Source organism: Tiliqua scincoides, chromosome 9 (assembly GCF_035046505.1).
Source record: "Tiliqua scincoides isolate rTilSci1 chromosome 9, rTilSci1.hap2, whole genome shotgun sequence".
Taxonomy (NCBI): Eukaryota; Metazoa; Chordata; class Lepidosauria; order Squamata; family Scincidae; genus Tiliqua; species Tiliqua scincoides.
In genome coordinates this window covers 26,283,460-26,311,260 of record NC_089829.1, presented here as the reverse complement: position 1 = coordinate 26,311,260, position 27,801 = coordinate 26,283,460, and the positions used below count along the sequence as shown (strand labels likewise).

General features: G+C 44.3%; 1 protein-coding gene across 1 annotated transcript; it reads left to right on the top strand.

Annotated features, from left to right (window-relative positions):
* The first annotated feature begins 563 nt into the window (after window positions 1–563).
* On the top strand, window positions 564–24,780 carry LOC136660117 (hepatocyte nuclear factor 4-beta-like). The gene is made up of 10 exons (XM_066637149.1): window positions 564–681; window positions 8,984–9,155; window positions 10,169–10,263; window positions 17,063–17,169; window positions 18,568–18,723; window positions 19,741–19,828; window positions 21,564–21,716; window positions 23,360–23,596; window positions 23,879–23,998; window positions 24,644–24,780. The coding sequence occupies exons 1-10, from the start codon at window positions 564–566 to the stop codon at window positions 24,778–24,780; spliced, it is 1,383 nt and encodes a 460-aa protein (XP_066493246.1).
* Window positions 24,781–27,801: the final 3,021 nt, after the last annotated feature.

Here is a 27,801-nt window from a genome sequence, read left to right as displayed (position 1 = left end):
ATATATCTGACAAGAGTGTTGCCATTATATAATTTCCATCCTGTAACTGAAAACTTCCTTTTCGAGCACAAAAAAGATCGTGCTTGGAGAATTCCTTTTTTTAAACACAGACAATAAAATCCTCAGAGAAATAAAAGAACCCTCAAAGGTAACACGTTTACAGCATCATGGGATGCCTTGTACCCTGTGAAACAGCCAACTTTTCTCTCTCTCTTTTTCTGTCTACACTTTTCAAAATGTTTACCCAAGGATTGCCATAAACCACATGCTCTTGAACTGGGGATGCAATTTGAGTTGATTCAGACCAGGCCTTATCTGCATCATATAATCATGATCCAGAGCTGTGGGGGGTGGGGTGGGGTGGGGTGGGGGAAATGAGAGCATGCAAGCAAGAGAGCAATAAAGACCAGGTCATTTCTAACTTCCAACCTTCTGCTGGAGCTGGGCGGGAGTAGAGGGGGAGTTAGGTAATGATTTGTCATCCCAAGAGCTTGGGATAGTCAAACCTCCTCTGCTGGAAACCCTGGCTGTGATTGACAGCAAGGTTGCAGGGGCCAGTAATAATGAAACTTTGTCAATCCCTAATGGACATGGAGATGCCAGATTATGCTGAGTCTCTAGACTCTTCGTATACCATGTTGGAGTTTGAGAACCTGAGAGTGCTGCCCACGAGTTCATCAGGTGAGGTGATCCTTCTGTTCCTCTCCAATTGGGCTTTGTCACCTTTACGTTCAAAAATCATCCTCTTGGGTGGACGAAGAGGAATGAGGTCGAAGGGTGTCAGGAGTAAGCTGTAATAAGTAAGTAAGTAAGTAATAAGCTGTATTTTCCCCCACGTCACTTCTTAGTCCTTTTAATTTCATCTCAAGGAAGCAAGACCCTTACCAATATTAAGAACAATTTAACATTAAGCCTGGAGGAGATCGTATCATCTTTCTGAATATCGCAGTTGAAAAGTACTGATCACAAATTCTGTTGTATTTTGTATGGCTGCCATTGTGTTTGGCTTTTCGTGGTAGCGATGCACAGGATTCAGTGAGAGAGTGGAAACCATTTTTTTAAAAAAAATTCTCATGAAATAAGCAAATGCTTCCTATAGGGAATGTACAACTTAGCCGTAAGACCTTCTCTGTTTCTCCCAAAGCTGCTATTCTTCGAAAAAGTGGTTGTCGGGATTTTTCCCATGCATTATTCCTTGTGAATAGTTACTGTGCTTATATTGTATATGCTGAAACTTGACATAGATTTGGTACACATTGTTCGTCTTTTTTTCCATGCCCCTCTCTCTCGTTTGCCCCTCTCTCTATAAACACGGGTTGCAATAGCAGCATTTTATGCTAAACACTCCTTAAATGTGTGCTTGAACTGGAGGTAGAAATTCTCGGAGCATTAATCTAAGATGGAGTTCTAATGTTTGGACGGGAGGCTGGGTAGAGGACAATCATGACAACTGACGGGGGGGAAGTGTTCTGCTTTTACCCAGCCACCAAAAGCACACTACTTTTGGCAATTGTCTCTTGTCAAATAGAATAGAGCTGATCTGCCACTGTTGAGCCCTTTCAGTTTGCCCAGAGTCCATCCCTTATAACGTTATGCTCTACAAAGCTGTGCTAGGACCTACAGTGATCCAGTTGTTTCTATGACTTCTGCATCAATTGTGACTAAGGGGAAAAATATAAAGACTATGAAATAAAGGAACTACTCTGGGTAGCATAGGACCAACCAGGGATAATATTGATATAGAGAGCTTTATCAAAGTGCAAAGCTCATCATATATCATGTACAACAACCTTATGAGGTAGGTATCACCCCTGTACTACTCCTGAAGGGGTGGCTTGCCTAAGGCCACCTCATGAGTGCTTGAGAGAGGTGAGATTCAAACCAGGGAAGTCATGACGTGTAGCTCAATCTCTAACAACGAAACATCGAATGCTCAATTTATGACGTAAGGATAACTGTTCATGAATCTGTCCAAGTGGGGTCCAGTTCCCAAAAGCCGATATCAGAACAAATCTGGGCATCTTTCAGTACCACGAGACTTGGTTGCCTTAAAATAAAATAAAATAAAAAGTATACTACTTTTGTGAATATGATGAAGATGTCTTGCTAGAAATTTGAGCATACCACATTTGAGTACCACATTGCCTTATGCCCTTTGTTCAGGCCTTGCTGGGAAAAAGATCAATCTCTGCTCTCACTAAAATTGTGCACCTGTCAAGTTGTATCCTGAGCCAGACCTTTGGTCAATCTACTTCAGCATACCCTACACTGGCTGGCAGCAACTATCCTAGTTTTGGGATAAAGAAGAGTCCCAACAGAGATGTCAAAGAGTAGATCAGAGACCGTCTCCAGGAAAAATAGGGCTCTTCCACTAAGCTGTAGTCCCACGGCATCAGTGCCCTAAAAGCAGCCATTTGAGGTATATATAGAGCCCCCCCCCTTTGTCATTGCATGGGGAAAAATCTTTTGGGAGGCACAAAAGAATGTCAATAAGGCTGCAATCCTAACCACACTTTCCTGAGAGTAAGCCCCATTGAACAAAATAGACTTCTGAATAGACCTGGATAGGATTGTGCCCTAAGACTGTCAACCTTTCTCAGCTGTCAAGCAGTTTTGCACCAACTGAAATGCAAAATCAGTCAGGTAAATCAGATTCAAGATAAAACTTATCATTTTCTGGGTGAATCGAATTGGGGGAATTACATATTAATTCATCATATTATCGAAACAATTCCATATAAATAATTTCCTCTGACACAGAATTATAGTGTAGAAAGAGCATGCTCGGTTTTCCTAGAGGTGAAGGCTATCTCAAAGTGGCATTTGTGGTGTTTACCAACCGGTTAATCAGTAATCCAGCTTGCTCAGGAACTAGCTGTTTTGAAATTAGCTTGTTTGTCCTGAGCAAGCATCCTCTTCAAAAAATTGTCAAAACAGCTTTCAAAAAAATTGCCAAAGGTCCCAGACCTGGACATGCCCTATTGGCCAAGATACCCTAATGTCGTCATTCTAGCTACAGAGTTTTGTCAGAAGTTACAATAGAGAAACAGATACTTCTTTTGGTATTTATGTAAAGTTAATGTAAGAAGAACTAGATCAGACAAAAGGTTCGGGTAGGTCAGCATCCCACTTCCCAAATGTCTCTAAAAAGTCCATGAGTAGCACATGAATGACAAACAGAGCTTGAAGCTGCAGTCTCCAACACCTGCTATTCTTGTGTCTGCAATCTCTGAGGTTCCATACAGCCATCATGACTAATAGCCATTAGAAGCTCTGTCTTTCCTGAACCTCTAATCCAGATTAGATTACATGTTCATGGTCTGGTAGATAAGGCCAAAGATCCAGCAAATCCAGTATCGGATTCCCATATCGGACAGCCAAATGCCCTTAGGGAAGTCCTCCAGCAAGGCATGAAGACTGCAGTCTTCCCTTGTTAGCCCTCAGATTTATTTATTTATTTATTTATTTATTTATTTATTTATTTATTTGTTTGTTTGTTTGTTTGTTTGTTTGCTTGCTTGCTTGCTTGCTTGCTTGCCACCCTTCCTCCAAGGAGCTCAGGTTAGTGTGCATGGTTCCTCTCCTGTTTTTTATTCTCACAATAACCCCCTGTAAGGTTGGTGAGGTTGAGAGAGAGAGAGAGAGAGAGAGAGACCCAAGGTCACCTATGAAGCTTCATGGCTGAGCGGATTTGAACCTGGGTCTTCCAGGTCTAAATCCAACTCCCAAACTAGTACAGCATCCTGCTAGAGATTTAGCATTCTTTACTATCACTGTACACAGAGGTTCCATCCAGCTGTAATGATTAGAAGTCATTGACGGGCTGTACATATGGCAAATCCACTCCGGGTTTGCCCCCATAGGCTTCCTTCATGTCAGCACCCTAATTTAGGAAGGGTGGAGGGAGGCTGTTGTATTGTTGAACTATTGGGAGTCGGGTACCTTTGTCAATTCACTGCAAATCATTCAGAGATGTGCCAGCGAAGCCTGATCTATCTTCCACCCACCACTGCTCTTTCACATCTTTTTTTAACAAAAGAAAAAAAGACAAAATGTTGTCATTGGATAGAGGGAGGGCATGAACATAGGAAACTGCACAATTCTGAGTCAGAGCATTGGGCCATCCAAGTCAATATTGGCAGCTGCTCTGCAGGGTTTCAGGCAGAGAGGAGTCTTCCCCACGCCTGCCCGGAGATGCCAGCAACTAAACCTCACACTTCTTGCATACAAAGCGGGTGGGCTAACATCTAAGCTGCATGCCCTTCTCTAGATCCTTGCAAGGAAGCTTGCATTTAAACAACATTAAGAAAATGCTAGCAAAAGCTGTCATTTCATTAGCCTTCCTTTTGTTTATTCTTGAGAATTTGGGTAGTCCATCAGGGGCGTAGCAAAGCAGGCTTCAAAGAGCGTAAAAAAAGAATTACTTGGAAATGTTTTGAAATCGTACCAATATGGTGTTGAGATGGGGGCGGAGGGGTGCTCACATTGCTTTTAATCCATGGGATTACAAACATACTTTGTGAGGTGTCTTGGACATCCAGATGAGTGAGTGCATCACCCCTTCCAACAAATCCCTGGCTGAAAAAAGACCACATTTTTCCCCAGCCGCAGGACATTGCAATCACTTGAGTGCTAGGAAAATGTGACCTCCCCCCCCCCCCCAAACAAAAGCACGATGTAGAAAACAAACATTTGGGACTTATCTTGCACAGGGAATGAGCAACTTCACTGCATGCGTTTCTTGATAAACTCATTCTCAGAAAAGGCTTTAGATGTGACCCAGTCAATTCAGGCTGTCTTGCTGAAGTCAGAGCATCCTCTGGAGTGAACATCACAGCTCAATTAAGAGTGGATGACAAGCCCTGCAGGAGCAGACCACACGTTCCTCTAGCTCAGCATCTTATTTCCCATTTGGCCAATCAGATGACTATAGGAAGATCACAAGCAGGACCTGACGCCCATTGTCTTCTGCTGTTATCTCCGGGGAAGTGATATTCAGTGGCCTTTTTACCTGGAAGCTCTGCTTAGCTAACGCACCTCAGGCTGTAGTTTGACCCATGCCACAAATACACCCCTTTTAGAGCCTGCTAAACCAGCAGCCATTCCCACATCTTGTGATGACAGATTGAATGAACCCATGATGGAAACAGTAGATTCATCCAAGAGACAAGACAATGCCATCCCTTTTTGTCTGGCAAAAGCCAAACTCAGGACAGCAGCATTTTATCTGTCCTTTCCTTTCCAAAACTGGCCTTACTACACTGAGAAATGCTCCGCATATATCTGTTTATTTTTCTCTTGGGTACCTTTATAGCCCGCCGGGTCTTCTCATGCACCATCATTTCAGCTGGACTAGCACCTGTGTCACACTATATTTCTTCATATTTGCTCTTCTAGGACTTTTTTTTATTTGGCCCAAGTGTTACATTGATTGGAATCACTTTGAGAACTGTCTCCAAAACAGACCTTCTCTTCAAAGGATGCTCCTTCACACAAACACATCTAATGTTTTCCCAGTTCCAGAAGTTCGACATGTCCCTTGCATAAAAAGGTCACGTGAGGTCACAGCTGCAGCAGGGCACTTGCTAGTGTGACCAAGTTAGGTTATTCAAATGCATTATAAAACAGGATTGCAAGAAAGAAAGAGTGAGCTGCAGGGTCACACATCTGGATTCATGGAGAACTGGCACAAAAGTGGCTCCACCAGTTATGGTGACCCATTCCTTCTTCCCTTGAGGCATGACCGAACAGGCTAGATAACATTAGTATGCTTCAAGACCAGATGCCATGATGATGGACTCTTGGCTGGCTCCATCCCACATCACTGGTTAGCATTGGCAGGGAGATACACATAATCAAAGACATCAGGATTCAGGGAGAGCTGATGTTGTAGAAAAGGAGAGGGAAATTTTTGGAGTGGCTGTTGTCTTCAGTGCTCTTTGTAATATGCCATTCTCTCAAAGAGTAACTAAGATTCCAGTCTGAAAATGGTAGGCCGCTGTGAGATACAGCACTTGGTGGGCTACTGTGAGATACAGGAAGCTGGACTTTATGGGCCTATGGCCTGATCCAGCAAGGCTCTTCTTATGTTCTCATGTTCTTAAAATGAATGAGAGAGGAGCTCTGTGCTTTTCACAGCTTCACCAAGCAGAAATCAACCTTCAAAGCTCTTTCCCCATCATGAGATTTCTATTCCAGAAGAAGCATCACATGTTTATACCTTTTGTGATACATCTGTGAAAGGCACATAGTTTATTCCCATTTATTTTGAAAATGGCAATACCCGTCCAGGAAGCAAGTGATGAAAAAGGATAGAAGCTCATCTTACGGAGAACAAACAAGACCCTCCACTTTGTACATTTAAATGCCAGGCCTGTTGTGTGCTAATACATGTCTCATTGTATATGCTGAAGATCAATAATATGAGCATTTCTTCTAAACCTGGTGGGTTCATAAGGATAAATCTATGTCTCCAAAGTTAGGTAGTAAATTCTCCAACCACACATGATGTGGTCATCACAGCCAAAGTGCATGTGGATGTTGGACCCTGAAGATGATTTTTCTGCCAGAGGATTCTGGCCACAACTATATCCCAGAGACATTCTTTGTTAACATATTTTTAAAAAACATTCTAGGAATTATTCCCCGTTCCATAAGCTCTCAAGAAGAAATGGCATCTCTTTTTAAAAGGCATCTCTTTTTAAATGGCATCTCTCAAACCTCTTTGGCTGGAACTGAACCATTCATTCCGTATAATATTCTGCACATCATTACATTGAAACTCTGTGCATTAATTTTTAAAAAAATATAATATAGCAATGTCCCACCCCTCCAAAGTCAAACTGGAGCTGAACATTAGGTTGTTTATCTCTTTCTCCTCATGCTGTGCCCCAAATCCAAATGATCTCTTGGAGCTGCTATTAGCTATGATGGGAAAAAAAATCTTTCCTTCAGGTATTAGCAGAACATGATGGTGGGGGAAAATCTGGTGTAATGCAGTTTCACCTGTCTGTCAACAAAGAGCCTTTCCAGGCCTATTCCAAAGAATTGCTATCACCTGTAATGAAAACATCTCAAAACAACTTCCTTGCATGCTCCAATCGTGACTGTATTCCACATTTCAAGATGGCTTTACAGTATAGATGGTACACCCCCAACTCATAAAAGCAATAAGGGTAATGGAATCAAATTCTCATCTTTGACTTAACAATTGGATCAATATTATCATCCCTCCTTTTTTTTTTTTAAAGATCCTTCTAATTTTTCTCTTTTTGAAAGCACTGTAAAAGCAGCTGGTAATGGTTTATGGCCAATAAAAATGTATGTCAAGCTAACATTTGCTTTGCTGAGTTCAATTGAATGAGAGACGGTCACTATCAACAAATGGTGGAATTAAGGCAGCAATCTTTTGCACACTTTCCTGAGGGTAAACACAATTGAACACAATGGGGCTTTCTTTTGAGTAGGTATGCCTAGGATTGCAAGAAAACATTTCAGAAGGATGATTGGCTAGGTGACACCAACCCATCGTCATGTTGTGTATGGCTGCCATGTTACAAGAGTCTCTCAGCCATGATGAGAACATGATCATGCAATTAATCTGTGGAACCCTTTGCCACAGGATGTAGGGATGGCACCTGGCCTAGGTGTCTTTAAAATGGGAGTGGGCAGGTTTCTGGAAAAAAGGACCGTGACAGGTTACAAACCATGATGGGTATACACAACCTCCTGATTCTAAAAGTAGGCTATTTCAGAATGCCAGGTGCAAAAGAGTGACAATAGGATGCAGGTCCCTTGTGTGCTCCCTGAGGCATGTGCAAGCCACTGTGAGATATAGGAAGCTGGACTAGATGGGCCTTTGGCCTGATTCAGCGGCGTTTGTCTTATGTTCTTATGACACGACTTATTGGTTATGAGATGACCACTTTAGAGAACACCTTTAGGCAAGGAACAAGGCTTTGAGCAATGGACATATAGAGTCTACACAACAAATGTGTGTCACACGCTGTTAGCCATTATTGAACTTTAGGAGGCCTCCGTGTTCATAGGTTGTGTGTGGGTTGCAAAGAGATAACAGCAGGGCAAGTGTCTTGCTTTCATGCCCTGCTTGCTAGATTCCAGTTGGTCCCAATTGTGAGAATACAGGAAGCTGTTTTACATGGCATCAGTGCTTCAGTCTACCTCAATCAGGTCTACCTACACTGACTGCTAGAAACTTTTGAGGGCTCTTTCCCAGTCATACCTGGAGACACACAGGAAATGGAAACTGGGACCTTCTTCATGCAGAGCAGGTGCTCACCCACTGGTCTAAAAGTCTGTTAAAATACTTTTTCAAATCTTGGCTTTCAAAGACCTAAATGGGTCCAAAATATCTTAAAGACCACCTCTTTCCATATAAATGTATTCACCTACTTAGGGCCAATCCTAACTCCTTATGTCAGTGCTTTCCAGCTCTAAGGTAAGGGAACAAACATTCCCTTACTTTGAGGAGGCCTCCGTGAGTGACACCCAACTGCAGGATGCAGCACATGTCCCATTGGCACTGCTATGCCAGTACTGGAAAGCACTGACATAAGGGGTTAGGATTGTGCCCTTAGATCATTATCTATCAGTCCCCCTTCTCTGTATCTCTTTTCTTCCTACTGATGTGCTGTGAATGCATATACATTGCAGGATCTTTGCAGTGGTGACCCAAAAACTGGGGAAATCCCTTCCAAGAGAGACACTTCAGGTTCCATCACTGCTGGAATTTAGATGGCAGGTGTAGTCCATTTGACCAATTGATGGTTAGCTTTCCGGTAACCCATGGGTCTTTGTTTTATTGCTGCCATCCTTTTAGACCCATTTTAGACCAATTTTTTATTGCTGCCACCCATTCTGCCATTCTGTTTTAATTTTATTGTTTTACTGCTGCAATACACTCATACTCAGTGCACCTCTCTCTTGCTTGGGAAGCCCACCTGATTCAGTTTTGTCATTGCAGAACCCATAGTCTCAGAGCCTAGCAACACCAGCTTGCTTGGGAATGGGATCAGTTCATTGTGTGCTATCTGTGGGGACCGCGCTACTGGGAAGCATTATGGGGCTTCCAGCTGTGATGGCTGCAAAGGATTCTTCAGAAGGAGTGTCCGTAAGAATCATGTCTATTCTTGCAGGTAACTATAAGTTTGAAAGGGGGAGGGTCCTGGGAAGTTTCTTAGACAAATTCCCAACATATAATCCCAGGGAGATCCTAGCTTTCCCAGGCACCCAAGTCAAGCATTAGCATTAGCCATTGCTACTTGCATGGCATGCCGCAACTGAGAATTTATAACAATAATAATAATTATTATCATTATTACTGGAGTACAAGAGCTATTGCAACTTCATTCCACTGCAACCAAGCAAATAACTGCTACATTAGGTGAAGAATGAGGCTCTTATGTTATATCTACATATTACATCTCTGGAGAGAGTTCAATTGTTAGCCACTTTGGGAGCCAACCTTGATTAAAAAGTGGAGTATGAATATATGATTGATGGATTGATAACCAAAAAAGGCCTACCAAGAAAGAAAGAAAAAGAAAGAAAACGCCTTTTTTTGTTGCCTAGGATGTTTGAATGAATTTAGGATACTTTGGGGGTGCTGAATCCCAAAATGACATTGGTTTTGCCCAATTGGCTCTAGATTTGGGAAGTACAGCATAGCCACCTTATATGCTGATTCAAGGAGCTTCCTCATGAGGAAGCCGATGCCATGGAAGCTGCTTGAATCAGCATATAAGGTGGCTATAACGTTCTCCCCAAACTAGAGCCAGTCAGGCAAAACCAATGCTGTTTTTGGATCCAGGCCCCCAAATATCCCCAAGAATAGACTTAGGCTGCAATCCTAACCTCCCTTTCCTGGGAGCAAGTCCCATTGAACACCGTAGAACTTACTTCTGAGGAGACCTAGTTAGGATTGTGCCCTTAACTTTAAAAAAGCAAAATGTGTATGGGCCTGTGTAATCTTTAGGAACTTCTCAAGGTTTATTGGCAAAATGATTGCATTTGTATGCCACACTTTTTCCCCAGGAGCAGTGTACATGGTTTCTTCCCCTTTTATTCACATGGCAGAGCCAGGATATTTTCCTGGGTCCCCCAGTTGCACTCTAACCACAACACAACACAACCCTCTTTCTTTTCCCAGATTCAGCAGACAGTGTGTGATAGACAAAGACAAGAGGAATCAGTGTAGATACTGCAGGCTGAAGAAATGTTTCCGGGCCGGAATGAAGAAAGAAGGTAGGTGGCACTGGAAAACATTGCAGCAGCTATCACCTGATCTCAAGTCCCGAGTGCACCACGATGCTAACCTTGACACTGGGAAGCAGCTGTTGCTGCTGGGTGAGCGTCTGACTCATCCTGAGTGCCACATCGGCAAATTCCTCCTCAGCAGTTGGAAGGCAACTTATTTGGGCACCGCTGAGTCACAGAGATGCAAGGCAAGAGGATTTCTGCTGAGAGGTTTTTGAGCAGGGCTGCTACAAGACTCATTCTTTTTCCCCTCTATTCTTTCGTCAAATGAGCTCCACCATCTTGATGAAACCAATTTCCCCTTCCAAAGTCCTTCTTGGCCAGTCTCAAAACCGTCATCTGGTTTCTTGATCTTTCCAATTGTGAATTGTCCCCATGCTGATCCTGGACACTTAAGCTTCTCACTAGATATATAGCACATTCCTATGCACCTCTAGACATTGAATTTAATGGGACTTACTCCCAGGTACATTCTTTAAACCAGCCATTTTCAACCACTGTGCCGTGGCACACTGGTGTGCTGCGAGTGGTCCCCAGGTGTGCTGCGGGAGTTTGGTGGAGTGTCATTTATTAATAGGACCATTGGGGGATATGAGCCCCCCACCAACAGCATGACATGCATTGTCAATTTTAGTACCTTGTCAGTGAGCCATGAGATGAAAAAGGTTGAAAATCACTGCTTTAAACACTTCCATTTCCTACCACCTGATGCTCTTGATTTCAGGTGTGCATGTTTGTTTTTCCCTTTGTACCCGTATAAGTATGTCAGCACAATCCTGACTCTGAGATAGGCCTGCATAGGCCCCCTGTGCTAGCCCAGGAGTGTCACGAACATGCCATAAAGCATGTTTGAGGTTACTCAAGCTCAAGAGCTGGCTAGTCTGGTGCAGAGGCCTATGTCTGCTTCCAGAGGTGACATCCAACCTCAGACAGAGTGAATTTGCAGCAGCCGAAGAGGGTTTGTGCCGGGTGGGAAGAGGATGACAGGAGGCCAGAACGGAAGTATGGAGGGGGTGTTTTAGGGCCAGGGGAGGGCAGACTGGACCTGGGAGGGGGCAGGATCGACCACAGCAGCCCACGCCATATCCTTTCCCCCATCCCTTGCCTAAGCAGCCTTATACAGGCTGCTTGGATTTGCACCAGTGGATTCTCTGGAGCAGATCCAAGTAGCCCCATAGGGGTGGCTGGGGCTTGATGCAGGAAAAATATCCCCTCACCCCGAGTTGACCTCCAGCCACCTCCTAACCTGTACTGGATACAGCACAGGGCACTCAGCCTACCTGTTTCAGCACAGGTTCAGATCAGGCTGTGCATGATATATATTCACACACATCTGCCTACTGCATCTGTTGACCTGTTGTCAGTCTGCAAGAGCGTGTGCTGGAATTATTTCCTTTTATTAGTCTCTAAGGCACAACAAGACTCTTGGTTTTGCTGCTGGTTGTGTGGCTGACAGATTGAAGTCAGATGCTTGGAATTATGAGGGGTGAACAGACAAAGTGGGAGAACAGAGAAGCTGGAAAAGGGGTGCTCTCCTAGCGATGAAGGATTCTTGAGAGGCTCACCTTAAAATTTGGGAGAAAACTGCACGTATGAGAAAGTTCATACCAGCATTGTTCTTGAGAAATTTCACAGCAAGGTGTCCTGGTTCACCACTGTAGATGCAGTACATTGTGGGAGGAAAGGGCTGGCACGGTGTCATATACACTGCAGAACCAGGAAGAGATCTTGCACTTGGGAACACTGAAGTTAGTCTTTGGTGCCCTTTTCCCCACTCCTGTTATGACTCAGCTATCAGGGTCATGCCTCATATAATCTGCAGCTTGAAAATGTTACCTTAGTCCAGTGGTTCCCAAATACCTAGGTCACAACACCCTTGCAGCCTCTTCTTTCCGACTCAGCTGGGTGCCACCATCTTGCATCTTATGAAAGCTCATGAGATTCAAGAAAGCAGCACCCAAATCTTGTGAGATTTTGTGAGATTCAAGATGGTGATGCCCAAGAGAACATTTAGGAAGGGCCACTAGGGACATTCCAATATGCCCCTGTGAGTGTTGCCGCAATGCTCTAAGGCCGGGGTCTCCAAACCCTGGCCTGGGGTCCAAATGCGGCCCACGGCAAGCCTCTATCTGGTCCGCAGCCAGCCTCTTGTCCCCTGAAAGCCTCTGGCCTGTTTGGCCGAACGTGACAGGAACTATGCTCTGGTTGTGTCTGGAGGGTGTTCTAAGGGCCAGAGAGGTTGAATGAATGAGCCCATTCATTCATTTATTCACTCATCTAAGTTCCATCTCTAATTTATTTATATAAATTTTATATTTAAATTTTTTTCCCGGCCCTCAACAACATGCCAGGTATTTCATGTGGCCCTCTGGCCAAAAAGTTTGGAGACTCCTGCTCTAAGGCATTGCGACACACACTTTGGGAACCACTGTCTTAGTCCTTGCCAATATCTTGAGATTCTGGTTGCCCCCCCCCAGCTCCCAAAATAGGATCTAAATGGCTTATACACCACTAGTCTTGGCATACCTTTTCCACTCAGAATCCTCGTGCTGAAAGGAACATCAAGATCACTCTTTCTGTACACTACCTTCATTCACACAAGGTCCTGCCATTAGGAAGCCAGCCACAATGAAGCCCTATGCACAGCCTAAAACCATTAACCTGAGACAGGTCTACACCAAAAGTAATTTTTGAAGCAAATCTATGAAGATAAGTCTTAGCTGAGGAAGCTGTACCAGACATTAGAGAAGAAACCAGCCCTACTTCTCCACTTCCCATACACTAACCAATATGGACTGGAGAACAAGGCTTTCTTGGGTCCAAGTGTGGCAAACAGTGTGACCCTGAATCAAATCCATATATTTTAGGGCAGTGTTCTTCAACCTTGGGGTCAGGATTCCAATGGGATCACTAATCCTCAGTTGTGGGGTTGCAGCAACTTATAAGAATGAAGTTGAAGACAACAGGACTAGAGCACCACCAGGTATTGTGCAAAAATAGCTTTCAGTAGGGTCAGGTTTCACGGTAACTTTTTCTTCTCTCACTAATAAGAATATATGGTTGCAATGAACTGTGCTGGGAGGGTAGAATGGAGGCAGGCATGTGTGGATAGAATCCTGGGAGGGGGTCCCCAGTCTCATTATTTATTTATTTATTTATTTACTTATTAGGGTCATGCCATGAAAAAGATTGAAGACAACAGTTTTAGGGCATTCCACTACTATTTAATTGACTGCCTCTCCTTGCCACCCAGCACTGAATCTGTAGTTATTGTGCAATTACTTCCAAAGTTGACACCAGATATGTGGCTGTCTAACAAAAGGTTTGGAAAGTTACTGATTTGCTGCCTTTGACGTGGAAGTCATCTCTACTGGAACATGTATTGATTTTTTTGGTGACTTCTAATTTCCACCACCTCCGCCCCACCCACCCCACCCCCTTGCTGTCTGTGGCAACATAAGAACACAAAGTTTGGAAAAAATGAGACCATTTGATTGGCTAATTGTGATTCAAGCTTTGTTTGCCCAAGCTTTTGGGCATGGAAAGCGCTTTGAGGATTCTGTTGCAGAACCCTCAGCCTCATGTGGGACTCACAAAGAGGGAATGTACGTACGAGGCTTCTCTACACATTAGATTCTCCGCCCCACCCCCCTGTTTCATCAGACATAAGACAGACATGTTTGCTTTCCACCCACCTCCCACCTCCAGTCGTGACAGATCATATGCCAGGCCTTGTTGCTGGAACACCAGCCGATACACCTCCTCCTCTGTCTAGTTACAGGGCTCAGCATGAACCTATGTCAAGGTTCTTCCCTCCCCACTTCCACGTAGCAATGTATAAGCTCAAATTTCCTCAGCGTCTGTTGCGATTGACTACAAGGACCTACAAGGCCTAGGGAAGCTCTTCCATTCAGATCCTTTCACATGCATTATCTGGATGTATTATCTGTAGGGTTGGTAGGTCTTCTTATTCCCATATTGCAGGTGTGGGGCTGAGAGAGAGAGAGAGAGAGAGAGAGAGAGAGAGAGAGAGAGAGAGAGAGAGAGAGAGATGGTCACCTAATATTTTTTTGTGGCAGAAGCAAGATTTCAATCAACAACTACCTGATTTGCAACTCACTCTCTCCTACACAACCTGTATACTGGTTCGCAGTCCAGTTTATTCACGTGCAAAATGAACTTTTTAAAGCCTCATGCACTGGATCAATTCCAAAGTTACAATGATGACAAGTAATAACCACCCCAACCTTGAAATGTGAATTGTCGGTTTTCATGCAGGAATTGGTGTACTAATTCCCCTTCAAAGTGACCTGCTTTATGGTAAATCTAGTCTTTTGTCCTCTTCCCAGCACCCTTCTTCCTCTCTCGTATAGCAAACGTTTTGGCTAACCTTGTCAATGGATCAAAGCTTGCTCTGTTGTCAAGAGGAAGCTGCCAAGTGCCGAGTCAGTCCACTGGTCCCTTTAATTCAATGTTATTTGCACTGAATGGTAGCAGCTCTCCAGGGATCTGCTGCTGTTGGGCTGTGTTTCCAGCCCAACACAGATGCTGCCACAGATTGAAACTGGGAAAGCAAGGGGTCTACCGCTACATAGCAACCCCTCCCCCGCCCCTCATCATCTACTTCCAGGCATCCTCTGAGTATGTTCAACCTTGCTTATATCTTTTTTCAAACTATCGGTTCAAGAAACAAATTGAGAGCCTCCAACTACCTACTAATAACTGCTTTTTTTACAGTAGGTAAAACATTAACTCCTCTTGGCATGTGAGGGCATTTCTTCCAAGGTACTTTTTGCGATAACACCGAAAGCATCTAAGAACATTGTTGCCGTACCATCCAGTTACACCTTGAGGATTGTTATCGGCGCAAAAGAGAAAATACTGAGATGTGCGCCATAAAATCCGTTGCAGATACACACATAAGATAAACGGGGAGGCTTTTTCTCTCTCAAAAGGGTGTGGCTCTGATAGAAGCATTAATAAAAACTCACTCTTATGACCGGATCTCATATTCCTTTGATTGGATCTTGCATCCTTTTACACTTTGCGCACTACATGACACACCTATGGCTATCGCTGGCACGGATGATGACCTTTCATTTCACTTTATGATAAAACTAGCTATACATATATATTCTTTCTGTACTCTTCACCCTTATCTATTGGACGATCATTTCATTCATCTGATGAAATGGATCCAGGCTTCTGAAAGCGAATGCCACAAGATCACAATCTCCTCTTTAAAGGAGCTACCACACAATAATCCTTTGTGTCCATTGTATGGCAACGTTTAGCTTTCAGTTACAAATCAGAGACATATCTTTACTCTGTTGAGAAATTTCCACAATTGCTTAAAAATAAAAATCTGTGGGTGCGTAGGGGATGGATCATAACTTGTCAAAGCCTTGTGGTTACATTGTTTTTGGGATGGTTTGAATTAGGCTCTCTGCAGCTACAGTGAGGAGGAGGAACAAACAAGTGGGGCTTGCTTGGTCTCCCTCAGGGCTCTCTGGTGTCCAAACCTTCCATGGGACCAGCATGCCCAGGCCTGGAACCTTTGGAACCATTTGGAACTCTTTATCCACCAAGCCCCTATAACAACTCTCTAGTTAACATTGATTGCTAATTTCAGCAATAATATTTGATTGGCTGCTTTAAAATAATAATAATAATAATAATAATATGATCATAGGTGTTTTAGTTGATTTGATTGATTAAAAATGCCAACCATTTAAAAAAAAATTACAATCTTATCCTAAAGGTTGGGTTGAAAATATCTTAAATAATTTAAATGTGTGATCACTTTCTGAAATTATTGTGAGTTAATGACTGTGAGGTTCAGGCTCACAGCATTTAATTTTATTATTATTCATGGTTTATTGTAGTAGTAGTAGTAGTAGTAGTAGTAGTAGTAGTAGTAGTAGTAGTAGTTATTGTTTAAGCCATTTCTGTCCAATGTTGCATATATGTAACTGGGATCAAATGTGCACACCTGTGGGCTGGGCAGAAATGGGTTTATACCCTGCTTTTTTTTTACTCCAATCCAATCCACATTTTCCTGGGAATAAGTCCCACTGACTATAATGGGACTATAATGTCTGGGTAGACATGCCTAGGATTGGACTCTCAGTCACATGACAACTTACAACAAAAATCAAAATCCAAGATAAAATCCAGCATATTACAAATTCACAGCAATTTAGAACTATAGGTTAGAACAGTGACAAATCACTCAGAGCCCTCTTGAAGCCTGGTGAAATGGAATGTTCTTTCTCACAGGCTCCCGAAGGGACTAGTCTTAACTTTATACACACAGAAACGTTTGATTCAGAGATTCCTAGCAGACTTGGGGTTGAGGCTGCCAGACATACTTCTCTTGTCCTCCTGTGTATTGGTTCTATCCCTCTGAGGCTGCAGTCCTAATCACACTTTCCTGAGAATAAGTCCCATTGAACAAAATAGGACTTACTTCTGAGTAGACCTGGTTAGGACTGTGCCCTGAGCCTTATCCAGGGAGAAAAGGCATCAGAATATCTGCCATACTGGTGCAAGATGGATAAAGCTTGCTGGAATCTAGCAGTTTCACCCAACCCAAAGTCTGTCTGGAATTGCTAGTTTCCCAGGCTTCCCATCACCTGCATCTCATCCAGAAGGCTAATGTGCTGTGGATGTTGATGCCTTGGAAAGACAGCGGCACAAGTCAGGCCTTACTAATCCACAGTCAGTGGTGTGCTCCCCCGCCAAGCCCTGCCCGATGTCCCACTGTTCCCTGTGTCTCTTTCGTCAGCCGTGCAGAATGAGCGTGACAGGATCAGCATCCGCCGGAGCAGCTACGAAGACAATGGCGCCCTCTCCATCACTGTCTTGACCCAAGCAGAGGCCATGGCACAGCAGGTAAGAACACCCGCTGCTTCTTGCTTCTTCCATTCCAATGTTATGGAGGTTTGGATTCACATAGCTACTTCTCAGAAACAGCAGGTCAGGGTAAACCTGGCTGAGCATAGAGACTGCAGGTGAGGTCATGTCCGGCTCATCCATGAGATCGGCTGAGATGGTTGCCTTAGGCAGCAAGTTGGCAGAGTCACCTGCCTCTATCTGCCCACTTGCCTTCACTGCTCCTCTTCCTCCTCCCACTCCTTGGATTGAAAATGGAAGCGGGACGTGGAACAGAAGAGGAAGAGTGGAGGAGAGGAGATGGGTGGATTAGAGAGCATTGGAGATGCTCAAGTCCTCCACTTCCCTCTCCTCTTTACTTTGTCTTATGGTTCATTCCTTTTTTCCTTTTCTAATCTGGTGAGTAGAAGCAGAGGCTGGCACATTTCCAGGTCAAGGAGGTGGGGCAATAGTTGGTACACCATGCCAGTACATCTGGCATTCACACTTACATCCCATTACAGTACATTCACACTGACATGTTCATTTTCCACATTCAGGGCGTTACTGTATGGAACATCAACAGTCATGTTGCCCAGGGCTGTGGTGTCCGGGACAGTGATGTGACATCACTCAATGTTGTGAAATCATTTCTGGGTTCTCCTAGAGGAAGAACCCAGGAGAAGTTGTTCCTCCTCCTCTTCCTGTTTGGTGAACTTGAAGATTTTCTGTTCCCATTTCTCTGATTTCTTGATCTGGCTGCCGTGCCCCTTCCTACTCCTTTGGAGGCTCTCATTGCACAATCACACTGAAATCTGGGGTGATTTCACGCCAACCTTTTTCTGACTCAAGAAAAGCTCACTCACATTTTGTGGCACCCCATTTCACCCTGGCACCCAAGGGGGTACTGCCCCCATCCCCCACTTGCTACACCAGTGGATGAACCGTCAATCTTATGTGTCTCTCTTCCACTGGAAGAGAGGTTCCTGGCATCTCCACTTTGCCAGGGAAAGATCTCTCCTTGCTTGAGGTCCTAGAGAGACACTACAAGTCAATGTCCATTATTCTGGACTACAAGAATTCTAAATAAGGCCTCAAGCATCTGCTGCAGTTCTATTCAAGTTCCACTGAAGGATCTTTCCTTCTAGTATGGTTTCAGATGGGGGTATTCTGAAGATTTAACACACTTTCCATTCCCCCAAATAGCTGTGGTCTATTGCCACCTGCTGGACAACACAAACTGTTCCATTCTGTTAATTTCTAAAACTAAACTCAGCTCCATGCTGTGATTTAAGGAGCAGAAGTTCTGTTAATATGTTGGAGTGGTTTTAACGGGGAATCGTAGGCGAAAAAAAAATGTCCCATCATTTTTCCTTCTGAATTGCCTGAACAAAGGGCACTTGATCTTCTCTCTTCCAGTACTCAGCTCTCCGCCCTGTGCATAGCGCGGATATAGTTATGAAGAAGGTTGCAACGATCAATGACGTCTGTGAGTCAATGAAGCAGCAACTGCTGGTCCTTGTTGAGTGGGCAAAACACATCCCAGCATTCTGTGAGCTTCCACTGGACGACCAGGTGAAAAAAGGGCCACTTATTTATCTTTTTCCCCCATAGGTAGCTTTTCACACATGCAACCTTTGAAAGTTCTCTTTGACTTCTTAGTAATTTGTGCTTTCCTTGTCAAAATCTGTGACATGCCCAAAGAATTTCTCTAATTTTTTTTTTTAAATTAACATGAATATCCTCCTAATGCAAAATGCTTTACTGCAACTGTGAATTATTTACATTTAGCCATTAAGGGGGGGGGGGGAGACACTACTGACAGGGTGTAAAATACTGGGGTTTTGCAGATTACCATCTGTACTGCACTGGTCCTGAGACAATGAAGTCTCTGATTATGATTGGCAGAGTTGGGCTGGCATCACAGAACACTTGTAAACATCCCTCTCCCGTGACATTTCCTGTTTCTGTTAGGGAAATGACCATTGTCAGTTTGGGTGATATGAAAGTCTCAGACAGATCTCAGGGATAGAACAGAGTAGCTTTGAGAGGCAGGCTAAGGACTGGAAAGATTTCCCAGGAGAAAAGGAAGCTATGAGTTCCAGAGGCAAGGGGACTACAGGAAGGGTGTAATGCAGTGGTTCCCAAACGTTTTCAACTGGTAGCTCCCTTGACCTACTCATTGGCCGTTGCTCCCTATTAGGGCTACAATCCTATACACTGTATAGGGCAGTAGGTTTCTCATGAAGATTCCGTGGCTCCCTTAGCTGGTTTCCACGGCTCTCTGGGGAGCCACGGCTCACAATTTGGGAACCACTGGTGTAACAGATTGAAAAAGGAGAACCTCAGGGAGGGGGTAGATGGAGGAGAAAGAGGCCTGAGGAGAAGGACAGAAGAGATAAGGAATAGATGCAAGAAGGTGCTGCCAAAAAGGAGACTTTGAATTGACTTTGCAGTGCTTCAGGTTGGGAGCCAGGGCTGGCTATCTCCACTTTCAGTACAGAATAGCAGTAGCGGTGCCAAAAATAGATAGCAGGTGGATTCTGGAGAATGAAAGTGACTTTTCTGTTTGTTTGTTTTTGCCATTTGCAGGTTGCCTTGTTAAGAGCCCATGCTGGAGAACACTTGCTCTTGGGAGTCGCCAAGCGGTCTATACCATATACAGACTTTCTGTTATTAGGTAAAATGACATCATCCTTTTCTATTACTGGTTTCCACAGAAGTGACTTGGAGTTAGTTAGCTTTCCTCTTCCCTCCCCATCTCTTTTCTTTTCTGCATTCATATCTCAACTATAACGTCGTAAGCCTGCAGGCCAGGCCTTTGCTATTTTTTAAACCTGTGCATGTCACCTAGAAAAATGTTAGGCACTGTACATAAAAACCACTAAACAAAGCAAAGCGTAAACAATACTGCGTCGGCCTTCTGTGTATTCTCTGCTGAGGAAAAAAAATACACCAATTACAGGGCTAGCAAGTATCCCAAAGCCACATAACCCAACTCCCCGTGGTAAGTCATAGCCATCCATTTATAAGTTCCCACCCATCTATCACTGGAGTCTAGCATAAGAAAATAATGAGCCTTGCAGGATGAGGTCAAAGCTCTGTCTAGTCCTGCATCCTCAGCTTTCTGGGGCAGTCAACTAGATGTTTCTGGAAAGCCTATCAGTGTGCAGGAAATAGCCATTGCCTGTTTCTGCCCTCTTAGCAAATGACAGCCCCTGCACAAAGAAACACAGAGGTTGCAATCCTAACCACACTTTCCTGAGAGTAAGCCCCATTGAACAAAATATGACTTACTTCTGAGTAGACCTGGTTAGGATTGTGCCCAGAGCTACCTGTTACCAAAAAGGCTGTTTTGTTTAGGGGAATTAGTATATTAACCTTTTGGAAACTTTTGGGACCATAGGCTGGATAACAAGATAGCGTAAAGCAAAGAGATCCCTTGCCTAGCTTAATGAGGAGACTGGGAGAAAGGTAACTTTCAATCAAAGGATTATATTTTTATTGCAAAAACACACAAAGGTAAACATAATACACATGGAGAATGGATAAGTATAGATTTCTAGTACTTGTGTATAGTGTACCTAGCTAGTGGTGGCTGCACGTGCTATGTATTTGGGTGCATCCGAAAAGGAATCAGAAACGGATAGGGTGTAGGGATTTAGGGGTTCCTTAAACTGCTAAACCCAGTTTGCTAACTAAAGATGGGGGAGAAGGGAGAAATAGATAGGGAAGAAGGGAGGAAGTTTAGACGCAAGATATATTTACCTGTCCGGGGGGGGGGCGGTTGGAGGAAGAGTCCCGTGTAGGACCACTTCTGCAGGAGGGCAATCAGAGAGAGAGAGAGACATGTGCTCTGAGTTCTCTCTTATAAGGATTGTCTTTTACCTGGAAGTTGACCTAAACTGACCGGAAGTATCCCAGAGCTGTGCACATGCTCAGTATACACCCAGGTGAAAAAAAGGTGGAAGGGTCCAGAAATCAGCTATCAGCAAAGCCTGACTCTGGGGGAGGGAGGCAATCTGCATAAGAGTACAACAAAAGAACAATAGATCTTTTCCTCTGGAGGTGCAGGCTTGTTTTGCATAATCAGGAGACATTCCTAGACTGGAGGAGGGGATGCAATCACAACTTGTGACCTTTACCAGGTTTTTGGAATTGGGCTTGTTTGCTTGGCCTGTATGATATATACAAAATCACAACTTGGAAGGGAAAAAGGGGATTTTCACGTAACAACCTAGAGCAGTACCTAAACTTCCCATGGCAGAAAGAGAATTGTTCACTGTTGACACAGATGCTTGTACACACCAGTAGAAGTTGACTAGTTCTTTGGAAAGAATCACTGTTCAGCAATATTGATGCTCAGCACTTTGGTCAACCTGACACCTCTTCCCCTTCCTCTTTCTCCCCTCCAGGAAATGATTTTATAATTCCAATGCAGTGTCCAGAGCTTGAAATAGCACGGGTGGCCACCAGGATCTTAGATGAGCTGGTGAAGCCCTTGAGGGAAATTCACATCGACAACAATGAATATGCTTGCCTCAAAGCCATTGTGTTCTTTGACCCAGGTATGGTTCTCTCACAGCTTACTGGCCCTGCTACCCAATTACCATAAGTGGTAACTTAAGTGGTAATGGATGACACTTTGTTTTTTGGTTCCCCAGAACTTTCTCCTGGGAAATGCATTCAATGGGCCCTCCTTATCCGTGGGCTCAGCATCTGTGGATTTGGGTATCCATGAATGCTGAACCTGCAGCTGGAGGGTCTCAGGACATCTCCTGGATGTGACTGGAAGATCTTGGTGTGAACCAGAAGTGCCTTCCAGTCGTATCCTGGAGGCCTTCTAAGGAGGCCAGGAAGCCACAGACATGGCCTCCAGTTCAGTCCCTGCAGTGTCACGACCCTGGTCCTTTGTAGATTAAATTATCCACAAAATTAAATAACTGCAGAGAGTCCTCAAACAGATCCCCTGTGAATACTAAGGACCCACGGTATAGTGACAAAATCTTTTTAGCTCAATAGTGTCAACCAGTGGGCCTCATGGCTGATTGAGGTTTAAACCTGGACTTCACCACTCCTAGTCTGGCATCCTCTATCCACCACATCAGACTGGCACTCAACATATGGTAGCATTTGCTCACACTGTCTCTCTCACTCTCTTCTATCAATTTTAGATTGTCAACTCTTGTTATCCATTGTCCGTCTCCTTGCAAAGAAATCAATGAAAAGAGCCATTTTGTGCACAAATTTATCTTTTTTCCCCCCTGGGATGGGACAATTTTTGCCAGGTGTTGCAACTAATTGCCTGAAATAATGAGAAGCCAAGTTGGAAAAGTTATAGCAGAATGGCTCCCATTAACTGATAAAGATCAAGGTTAGGACAACAAAAGGAAGTTGGTTTCAGCTCCTTCTAGAAGCTTCCTATTCGCACATTTATTCAAAAAGATGAGTAATTTTTCTTCCAAATGTGATTGGTTGATTGCTGTTGCTGAGCAACAAGAAAAGACTCAAGGTGTAACTCTTCTTCCTAATGAAATGGACATAAATATGGAATGTTAGACCAGTAGACTTCTGTATTCACATACCATCCTCTGATGACACTACAAGATTTAATCTCTATAGTGGGTCCATACACTTTGCTAAGGGCAGTGGCAGCCCAACTGCAAGGCCAGGTAAAGCAGCTGCTTCAAGGGGCAGGCTTGGGTTATTGGGGTGCCAAGGAAAGTGCATGCGAAAAGGGTGTGTGGCTTCTCCTTATCTAGTACCACTGACAAAGGTCACAGTGGTACAGCTGGAGGAGGAGGTCACCAAGGCTATGATGTTCCTGTTGGTTCTCCTTCCAGGACAGCCATCCGGGAAAAGGCTGTTGCCTCCTTTCCTCCATTATAACTTCTAAACTGTCCAGGAAGGGACAATTTAGGGACAGTTATAATCCATAACTTCTAAACTGTCCAGGAAGGGATGATGCTGGAAGCTTCTTTTTTGGCCGCACCTTGCAAATTTGGTCCCAACGTCATCATTTGTTCCAGCCCATAATTCATGCTAATAATGCTGGATCTCTCTGTGTTCATTATGTACCCAATTTGACAGTTCGGGGGGGGGGGGACACTCAGTAGCTGTTCCAGCCAAAAAAACAGTGGTGTACTGCTTGCACAAATGCTTGGTATGACAAAAGCCAAACTGATTTCAAACCCCCCTCTCTTCCTCCCAGATTGCAAAAACCTGAGTGAGCCTGGAAAAGTGAAGAACATGCGTTTCCAAGTGCAGGTGAACCTGGAAGATTACATCAACGACAGGCAGTACGACTCCCGGGGCAGATTCAGTGACATCCTTCTGCTCCTGCCTCCTCTCCAGAGCATCACTTGGCAAATGATTGAGCAGGTCCAGTTTGTCAAGCTCTTTGGAGTGGCAAGGATTGACAGCTTGCTGCAAGAGATGCTTCTGGGAGGTACAACATGGGGGTGGTGGTGTGTTGTGGCTGAAAATGGGCTGTAGAGCTTTGGGGAATGCTAGAAATAGATCAATCAATTCATTGCACACATACCACACATTGCTAACAATTGCATACACATATTGCTAACAAAGAAATTGGCATAGAGAGATGGAAGGCTCAGAGTTGAGCCCACTAAAAGAAAACATGATACCATTAGGGCAGGATGCTATTGAAACGCAGCAGGTTCCAAACAATGATAGCATTTGGCAGGACTTGACTTTCTCTCTTCTCATGCAGGTACGACCATGGACACACCACAGTACCAATCGGTGCCTTCCAGCCTCAACACGGAACCCCTTTCGGGGCACATAGTGCTTCCCAGCAACATCGGTTCTGTCATTCACACGGTTTCAGTCTGTAGGTGTCCAATTTCCTGGTTAAAATTTGAGCCTATTGAGGGTCTGGGGAGCTTACTCCGGAATACAAAAAAAAAGGCTTTGAATTTGTAGATACCAGAACATTTAATAAAAAATATTTTTTATTACTCCAAATGTATGAGGACGAACAGCATCAGGTCAGCCAGGCTGGGTGGTGATTGAGATCCCATCAGAGGACCCACTAAGCTGGACAAGCCCTTTAATTCTCATTACCAGTGACGGTGATCCAAGGAATGATTAGGGTGCTGTGTGAGTGGCACTTTGGAGAGGTTCATTGCAGGGCTTTGTGCTGGCACTCTCAAAAACATGGTGGAGCCACTGTGGGCATGTGTGTGCGTACACTTTCAAGATCAGAATTTTGTGTTCAAATATCTGTTTTATACTAATTCAGATGTACACTTGACCTTGAGTATGCAAGTTATCCCAGTGTGTGGCTCATGGAGTGCGGTAGCTAATTGGCTCTGCCCCAAGAAACCATATTGCATCTAGTTCCATGCCCCACTATTTACACCTGCCTCTAGATGGCAGGTGTCTTGGGGTTCTGTTAAAAAAAAAAAAGCCTGAAGTCTGCTGATTCCTGCTTTAAACTAATCTACATCACATATTTTTATTATCTCATTTACAGATTCACCTGAGACATCTCTTCCATCTCCTTCCACAAGTACAGGAAGTGAAGATTACAAACTAGGCCCAACCCCTGGGTCTGATGTCCCTACAACTCTTTTGCCACCAGCTATCATACCCAAACAGGAGATTCTATAAAGAAGCAAGTCAGAGGAATGATCGACAACTATAGCTGAAGTCATTGCATTTTATGTCCAACCAACTTCACTTCCATGGTGGCAACTGACCAGTCTTCTTCACCACACCCTCTTCTACCATCCAACAAAATGGCAGCGTTCTGTGAAGACATGAGAACTTATCCATCCCGGTGCCCTTTTTGTAGAGTTTTATGCTGTTTCCTCTGTTAGAATGATAAAGCACTTCTTAATAACTTTCTATTCAAGCAGGAGGATTCTGTTAATAGATATTAAACACAAGGTCTACCCATGTAATAAGTGATCTCCATCAGTGTTTAAAACGTTCCTTCATATTCTTCATGCTCCTTCATGTGTCCCCTATCAGAAGATGCTATTTTTCCCTATTCACCATCTGAGATGGTACAAGCACTTGGAAAAAGACCTCTAAAGATTATCTTAGCTGGGGTGCAGATTCATGTTGGTGGGGCTATAGACACTCAAGTCCCATGCTGAATAAAAATAAAGATTTCTTAGGTATACTTAAGAACATAAGAACATAAGAACAGCCCCACTGGATCAGGCCATAGGCCCATCTAGTCCAGCTTCCTGTATCTCACAGCGGCCCACCAAATGCCCCAGGGAGCACACCAGATAACAAGAGACCTCATCCTGGTGCTCTCCCCTACATCTGGCATTCTGACTTAACCCATTCCTAAAATCAGGAGGTTGCGCATACACATCATGGCTTGTACCCCATAATGGATTTTTCCTCCAGAAACTCGTCCAATCCCCTTTTAAAGGCGTCTAGGCTAGACGCCAGCACCACATCCTGTGGCAAGGAGTTCCACAGACCGACCACGTGCTGAGTAAAGAAATATTTTCTTTTGTCTGTCCTAACCCGCCCAACACTCAATTTTAGTGGATGTCCCCTGGTTCTGGTATTATGTGAGAGTGTAAAGAGCATCTCCCTATCCACTCTGTCCATCCCCTGCATAATTTTGTATGTCTCAATCATGTCCCCCCTCAAGCGTCTCTTTTCTAGGCTGAAGAGGCCTAACGCCGTAGCCTTTCCTCATAAGGAAGGTGCCCCAGCCCCGTAATCATCTTAGTCGCTCTCTTTTGCACCTTTTCCATTTCCACTATGTCTTTTTTGAGATGCGGCGACCAGAACTGGACACAATACTCCAGGTGTGGCCTTACCATCGATTTGTACAACGGCATTATAATACTAGCCGTTTTGTTCTCAATACCCTTCCTAATGATCCCAAGCATAGAATTGGCCTTCTTCACTGCCACCGCACATTGGGTCGACACTTTCATCGACCTGTCCACCACCACCCCAAGATCTCTCTCCTGATCTGTCACAGACAGCTCAGAACCCATCAGCCTATATCTAAAGTTTTGATTTTTTGCCCCAATGTGCATGACTTTACACTTACTGACATTGAAGCGCATCTGCCATTTTGCTGCCCATTCTGCCAGTCTGGAGAGATCCTTCTGGAGCTCCTCACAATCACTTCTGGTCTTTACCACTCGGAAAAGTTTGGTGTCGTCTGCAAACTTAGCCACTTCACTGCTCAACCCTGTCTCCAGGTCATTTATGAAGAGGTTGAAAAGCACCGGTCCCAGGACAGATCCTTGGGGCACACCGCTTTTCACCTCTCTCCATTGTGAAAATTGCCCATTGACACCCACTCTCTGCTTCCTGGCCTCCAACCAGTTCTCAATCCACGAGAGGACCTGTCCTCTAATTCCCTGACTGTGGAGTTTTTTCAGTAGCCTTTGGTGAGGGACCGTGTCAAACGCCTTCTGAAAGTCCAGATATATAATGTCCACGGGTTCTCCCGCATCCACATGCCTGTTGACCTTTTCAAAGAATTCTATAAGGTTCGTGAGGCAAGACTTACCCTTACAGAAGCCATGCTGACTCTCCCTCAGCAAGGCCTGTTCGTCTATGTGTTTTGAGATCCTATCTTTGATGAGGCATTCCACCATCTTACCCGGTATGGATGTTAGGCTGACCGGCCTATAGTTTCCCGGGTCCCCCCTCTTTCCCTTTTTAAAAATAGGCGTGACATTTGCTATCCTCCAATCTTCTGGCACTGTGGCCGTTTTGAGGGACAAGTTGCATACCTTAGTCAAGAGATCTGCAACTTCATTCTTCAATTCCTTAATAACCCTTGGGTGTATGCCATCAGGGCCCGGTGACTTATTGATCTTTAATTTATCAATGAGGTCTGAAACATCTTCTCTTTTAACCTCTATCTGACTTAACTCCTTGGTTAGGAGGGGCCGTTCGGGTAGCGGTATCTGCCCGAGGTCTTCTGCCGTGAAGACAGATGCAAAGAACTCATTTAATTTCTCTGCCATCTCTAAGTCTCCTTTTATCTCTCCTTTCCCTCCCTCACCATCCAGAGGGCCAACCGCTTCTCTGGCGGGTTTCCTGCTTCTAACATATTTGAAGAAGCTTTTATTATTCCCCTTAATGTTGCTGGCCATGCGTTCCTCATAGTCTCGCTTGGCCTCCCCTATCACCTTCTTACATTTCTTTTGCCACAGTTTATGTTCCTTTTTATTCTCTTCATTAGGGCAAGACTTCCATTTACGGAAGGAAGCTTCCTTGCCCTTCACAGCCTCTCTAACTTGGCTGGTTAGCCATGCGGGCACTCTCCTGGATTTAGTGGAACCCTTCTTTCTTTGCGGTATACACCTCTGCTGGGCCTCTATTACTGTTGTTTTAAGCAGCCTCCATGCATTCTGGAGAGACTGGACTCTTTTTACCCTCCCTTTCAACCTCCTTCTAACCAGCCTCCTCATTTGAGGGAAGTCCGCCCGTCGGAAGTCAAGGGTTTTTGTTAGAGATTTGCCTGGTATTCTTCCCCCAACGTGCACGTCAAAACGGATCGCAGCATGATCACTGTTCCCCAATGGCTCAGTAACGTTTACATCTCTAACCAGGTCCTGCGTACCGCACAAAATTAAATCCAGAGTCACCTGTCCTCTGGTGGGCTCCGTGACTAGCTGATCTAAGCCACAGTCATTC